Below are 6,988 nucleotides of genomic sequence, written 5' to 3' on the forward strand. Positions count from 1 at the left end.
AGGCGACCTTACCTAAGCGAATAGACTATACGAGATTGACGTAAACAATGTGGGAGATACGCTTTATCTCTACAGAACATAAAAAACCGTCAATTTTAGTAACAACTTTATTTTTAAAAACACCTGTCTCGCATGATCACTGGTACAATTCAAATTATAAATAAATTACACCTCCTCTCTCAAAATGTCCTTCTCAAAATCTTTACGAGGAAGCCTCCATTCCATTCTGTAGTTCTTCAACATCATTTGATTCTTCTTTTTGTTGGTCTTCCTCTTCTTTCTGTTTTTGTTTTCGAACAAGATCTGATAGATACCTACACCGCTGCATACATTCTTCCTGAAAATTAAAAAAAAAATCGTTTATGATATGTATAATGTTGTAAGTAAGTACATAGGGCTATGCAGAAAAGTATCCTACCTGCATGTCTAGCCACAATCACTATTCTATATTGCCCGCCGTACAATGGTTATATTTACATAGGTACCATGTTTTATTTTTCTGATTTGACAACAAAATAATTTTAAACTCAAATACAACCCTAGATACCGACTACAGAAATCGGAATCATTTAAGACAATAGACATGTCATATTGCACTTGAATTGAAAAAAATGGAATAATGTGTCAAAAAAGATGAAAACTTTATGGCGACACATAGTTTGCGAAGACACAATTACCAGTACTGTCCTTTTTTATAGTCTTTTACTATTTCGAATTCTATGAAAGTGACAGTAATTTATGACAAAAACCGTTACACAATCAGTGGCGTCGGTCACACTTTCGCTTTTACGTCAACTCAAGTGGAACACAAATTCGGCAATTCGATTTTATTTATCAATCATCAATACCATTATTTTTATAGCCTTGACAACTCCCAAAGTAAAAAGGAGTCTGAGTTGAGACTCAACAATACTATGTTATAAAATATTCAAGTAGGAACTAAGGTCAATAAAAAACATATTGAGTAAGCTATAGATACGATTAAACATACTTTGGTCTTGCCGGGCACGGAACCCGCGATCTTCTGCCAGCGGTCGCCCGCGCCGCCCTTGGGATGCCGCGCCAGCGCCGCCTCCAGCGCCTTCTGCTGTTGCTGAGACCAATTGCCGCCTGATACTTCTTCTGTCTTGCGCGTTTTTACCTACGGGAAACAGTGATTTGATTCATTTCAAGTCAATACCAGCCATATATTGGAGCATATATACGACCTTCGACACAACATTGTCAGAGCCGCGGTTCTCCAGGCATAACACCTAACCTGGCGGAAGATCTTCCCCTTGATGGCGGTCGAGGCGAACCATTGCTCCCGCTACACATGTATACAAGTTAATAACAATAAAGAACCTTTGCCTAAATATATATTAAGTACGTACCTTTTTAACAGGCTCAACAGCCGGAGACTCATTGGCTTCTTGTCCTGGGAGTTTGTAACAATTGTCCTTCAGTTTAGCGGCCATATGCGTCACCTCCGGCACAGGGCGGCCCATGGCCTCCGCTATCCGTTCCCATCGAGAACTGGCGCCCCCCGGGTACTTCTTCACGAGGCGCACCAACTCCGCTAGGTCGTCATCGGTCCATAGTCCGCCTGATATCACTGGTGGGGACTGAAAGTAGAAAATAAAATTATTTTTCTTACTAGCACCAGAGTGCTAACTGAAATAATAAGAGAATTAATTTAGGGACTGGGAATATAGAAACTGAAAGAAGAAAATAAAATTATTTTTCTTACTAAGAGAATTAATTTAGGGACTGGGAATATAGGGACTGAAAGTAGAAAATAAAATTATTTTTCTTAATATTTCAGTTAGCACTAGAAACCAAGACAAATGAAACATCACAACACTTCTTCCTTTTGGCGAGGTCCACGATTCAAAAGGTTGTGTTAATAAGATGACACGACGTCACTCCCATGTGACCTAAACTAACAGGGGAACTAGTTGTTCTGTAAATAGTATTCTTTTTTGTTCTAGTGCCGTGTGGTTCCCGGCACCATTACAAAAAAGAATAGGACTACTCCATCTCTTTCCCACGGATGTCGTAAAAGGCGACTAAGGGATGGGCTTATAAACTTGGAATTCCTCTTTTTGGCGATGGGCTAGCAACCTGTCACTATTTGAATCTCAATCCTATCTTAAAGCCAAATAGCTGAACGTAGCCTATCAGTCTTTACAAGACTGTAGGCTCTGTCTACCCCGCAAGGGATAAAGACGTGATCATATGTATGTATGTATGAAATATGTATGAAACTGGTTATCTATAGTAATTACCGCGGCGACAGGCTGGGCGGCGGGTGCGAGCGGCTCGTCGGCGGGGTCGAGCACGCAGCCGTCCCGCTCGGGGGGCGCCCAGCGTCTCCGCCGCACCGTCTTCGGGAGCGCTGCTACGGCCGCTTCGCGTTCGGCCCTCTCGCGCTCTTCCTCTTCCCTGAATTATGTTTTTTTTTTATTTTTAAACGATCATAGATAGAAATAATAAAAGGCCCTTCATAATTTAATGACATAGGAAATTAAAGTCACAGATACAAGTAATGAAAGACCCTTCATAATTTAATGACATAAGGAATTACAGTCACAGATACAAATAATGAAAGGTCCTTCATAATTTAATGACATAAGGAATTACAGTCACAGATACAAATAATGAAAGGCCCTTCATAATTTCATTACATTATGAATTACAGTCACTCGTCGTAACTACTATTGGGAGGAAATGTCAATCAGTTATTCAGCAACTGAAATATTACCTACCTCTTTTTCTGCCTCCTAGCTTCCTCTTCTTTCTCTTTCATCCTTCGCTTGAACTCGGCCACACCCCGAGGTATGGCGGTCAATGACCACCACAGCAACCTTGGTATTTGGAACGGCAAGGTGTCCTTCACGCTTGGCTTGGGAAGCTGCTCCAGTATTTCAGCTAAGCCGGTGTCAAAACCAGATCGTTTTGATGATTTTTTCCCCCTGCTGCTTATAATTTGTTCCTGTTTTTGAAAATTGGATAGTCGTAGTTTTATTGAACCCATGGTAAAGTGTTGTGAATAAAAAATTTACAACTGTTTTAATTTAGGGTACCTATATTAAATTCAACCTGGTACATAATCCAGACTTAAAAAAAATAGTTACCCCTTTGTCAAACTTTTCAAGTTTAGGATACTGACAGCTGTAAACCTCTTTTCAGCATAAGCTGCCCAGCCGACTGCGTACTGTCCGAAGCTGATGATGATAAACAGGATTAGGGACCCCTCAGCCAGCCCCATCTTGCGGACGTGGCGGTAGTAGTATACCGCTGAACGCCAGTTAGGAAGACCATTCTTGAGCACCTCATTATATCTAAAAGGCATTTTAATATATAAAATTTATATTCGTAGGCAAAACCTTTGAAATATATTCAATTATTTACAGAAAAATAAAACATGCAAATAACATGATAAAAAAAATTTATACCTATAGATTTTTTTTTTCACCACATTTAAATATGAATGATGATGAATATACTTGTAATAGTGGATTATCCAGACAATTTTATTATAGTCATTATATTAACATAATTTGTAAAACCTAAGTATTTCTACAAATTTGTAAAAAAATATTTTGATTTTAGTCTGCAGTACATCCACAGGGTATTTTGTGAACTTATAAATAAAAATTATAGTAAAATAATAAACCAGTAAATATTTAATTACTTCTCTCTTTTCCCAGGGTCCTTGAGAATGTTGTGAACGGAGACTAGATTTCTGAATTGCACATCTGCATCTGGAGCATCATTCTTGTCAGGATGTAATTTCAGTGTAAGCTTCTTAAATGCTGATTTAATTTCAGAGGGAGCGGCATCCTGAAAATAAAAATAAAATGAAATTTATAAATTAAACATGCTACATTATAAAATAGAAACTACTTAATGGATTTTGATGATGCTTTTTCTTATTAACCTGGACAACACAAAGGATTATTTTGGAAACAAGAACATGTAGTAGGTACCATAGAGGACTCTTCGTTATGTTGGAAGTGTTCTAAGGTTGTATGTGGATCTAAAAATTAAAATTAAATAATACTTATACTCCACTATATAAAGTGAATATTGTTTTATTAAAAACTAGAGGCCGCCCGCGACTTCGTCCGCATGGAAACCCTATCAATCCCGCGGGAACTCTGGGATAAAAAGTAGCCTATGTGTTATTCTGGGTCTTCAGCTACCTACATACCAAATTTCATGGTAATCGGTTCAGTAGTTTTTGCGTGAAAGAGTAACAAACATCCATACATCCATACAAACTTTCGCCTTTATAATAGTAGTAGGATAAGAAAATAACAAAAATTCCATAGAAAAGTAAATAAGCTGGTACTTACTTAATGATGTCTTACAGTAATTGACATAATTAAATTAAAACATAGTGTGAAATTTTCAAAATGAATGGCAATAAACTTCAAATAAATACAGTGTTTTGTCACAGGTACTATAGTTTAATACTAAAAAATTGCAATTCCTGTGTAAAAAAGACAAGCAAAATTCTTCAAAAAACGTAAATACTAATAGATACCAGCAAATTACCAATTAATAACTTTAAAAACGTTTAAGAAGCAGGTAAGTAAATACAATTTTATTAGGTCATACGTATATAATTAATGTAAAAGCTGAACAAATATTGAATTTCAACACGAATTCGAAATTTCTTACCTGCTTTACACCTAATAATTCGTAAAAATTCTGATTGACTTCTTCCACCACGTCGAACACTTCAAAATCATCATCATCCCATGCCGACGCACAATAAATAAGGGTGAATAGAATAAACACTATCGCTCGCATGGTTTATAATTAATCTTTTTGATTTATTTCATAATTTATGTACACTTGAATTAAAATTTATATTAATTTAGAAAAGAGAGCACGTCTACTTTCATTCATTTCTTCTTGACAAAACTAATAAAAAATATTATGACACTGACAGTTCTGTTGACAACTCACCAAACCAAACAGCTGTTGGGAATACCAACAACAAAAAATATCGAGTATTGCAAGATTATTCCTTTATTTAACCTTATTTGGACAATGGAGGGTTAAATAAAACATAAATAAAGAAACAAATGACACAAATTGAGATAACTAGCCTTGAAGTAAGACGTGTGTTGTGACATACTCCTAGATAACTTAGAGATACTATATTTTCTAATACAAACCTAAATGGATATATTAACATCAGAGACCCAGGCCAATCAGAAAAAATCGTTTCTCAGCCCTGGCTACAAATTCTTTGGCTGGAACCTACTGTGTCAAAAACAAGCGTACTAATGCTGCGGTTGTCAAATTATAGAACACACACAATTTTTTATTTTTTACATACTACTAGTAGAGAATGATGTAGTACCGGTAAATTCAATCAACCGTGTTTATTTTCTCTATTATATTGAAATAAACACGATGTAAGTAAGCATGAAATCAACAATACTTACTTATAAAATTAATATATCCTCCCTTGTGCATTGTTATTTTTAATGTCTTTTCATCTACTACTAAAAAGTTGGCCATCACAATTTAAAAATAATATGGAACGGCGGCAATTTTAGCCGTTATATCAATAATAAAAAATTGTATTATGTATCATGTGGTTCTCGGCACCAATATAAAAAAGAATAGGACCACTCCATCTCTTTCCCATGGATGTCGTAAAAGGGGACTAAGGGATAGGCACTTGGGGTTCTTTTTTAGGCGATGGGCTAGCAATCTGTCACTATTTGAATTTCAATTCTAACAATAAGCCTAACAGCTGAACGAGGCCATCGGTCTTTATGAGACTGCTCTGTCTACCTCGTAAGGGATAAAGACGTGATTAAATTTATGTATGTATGTACGTATTATATTTTGAGTTAATATTTAAGTATGTAAGTACTTAATTTATTAAAATAAAAAAATATTAAGATGTATTTTTGAATAAAATGATATGTAGCAATAAAAGATATTTATTAAAGACCAACAAATGTGTGCGCTTAATATGTATGTGTGTATCAATCTCACTTACTCACTTAGTTTTAGGTCAAGGTTTCATGTAATGGGACGTCCTATTTAAACCCGCTGAATGGATGAAAAGGTTCTGAGGGATCTCTAAATTAGCGCAGTAATCATTGTCCTACTTAAATCCTGACTTGTAGAGGGAAAATAATGGCGTTTCGGGAAAATAAAAAGAAATGTAACGTGCAAAGGGCGGAATTTAATTCATGGGAATAATTAGTAAGACATTTGCGAGAAATAAGAAAACGGGTTTTTTCTGCTTTTTATTGTATGTTAAAAAAGTAGGTACGTATTATTTTTTAAACTTTAAGAGTTATATCAACTACTACTCGTACTTACCTCTTAAGGTGTACATAAGTAAAATGATTTCATATAGGTATTTATTACATTTTGTGGAAAATTTATGACGTGAATTTTTAATAGCGAAAATAATAACTCTGAAATTACAACATTACACATACTTATTAAAAAAAATCTTTCTTGAACTTGTTCAATTATAGGTACTTTATAACAGGTTATATTAAGACGATGAAGTTAATTATAAAATTTTCCGATAAAAAAATAATATATTCACAATGAACATAAGTACCTACGTAGAACTACGCAGCAAAATTTGCATTTCCACGAATTCTCAGGTGCCCAGATACAGCTCGATCCGATGTGGATGCGTCCCGGACTGCACCTCCCGATAATGCCTACTATCATGGCATCAATCTGTTTACTTCACGGGAAAACCAAGCTTCATTTGCCGTTACACCGACCCACTAGCCTCAAACATTCATAAAAATCGCGCAGCGCACTCCCAACCCCGACTGCAAATATTAAATTGCCCGCTTACAACTAACCAGTTTGACGAGAGCTCCGGCTAAAAGCGGGGCTCCGGCGGTTTCTTTCAGGGTAGCAACAGCTCAGGGGGTGGGGGAGTTCAACGTTGCTTGGTTTACACTTGGACTGACGTACGGGAACTCAGTGTGGGTCGACCCTCCGG

The 6,988-nt window shown here is 36.3% G+C and overlaps 1 protein-coding gene across 1 annotated transcript; it reads right to left on the minus strand.

Annotated features, from left to right (window-relative positions):
• Positions 1 to 89: 89 nt before the first annotated feature.
• Positions 90 to 4,933, minus strand: LOC106139133 (dnaJ homolog subfamily C member 1). The gene is made up of 8 exons (XM_013340517.2): positions 4,669 to 4,933; positions 3,677 to 3,825; positions 3,152 to 3,323; positions 2,748 to 2,974; positions 2,268 to 2,424; positions 1,374 to 1,604; positions 992 to 1,141; positions 90 to 337 (listed from the first exon to the last, which is right to left on the minus strand). The coding sequence occupies exons 1-8, from the start codon at positions 4,798 to 4,800 to the stop codon at positions 203 to 205; spliced, it is 1,353 nt and encodes a 450-aa protein (XP_013195971.1). The 5' UTR covers positions 4,801 to 4,933; the 3' UTR covers positions 90 to 202.
• Positions 4,934 to 6,988: the final 2,055 nt, after the last annotated feature.

The sequence above is a fragment of the Amyelois transitella genome, chromosome 5 (assembly GCF_032362555.1).
Source record: "Amyelois transitella isolate CPQ chromosome 5, ilAmyTran1.1, whole genome shotgun sequence".
NCBI lineage: Eukaryota > Metazoa > Arthropoda > Insecta > Lepidoptera > Pyralidae > Amyelois > Amyelois transitella.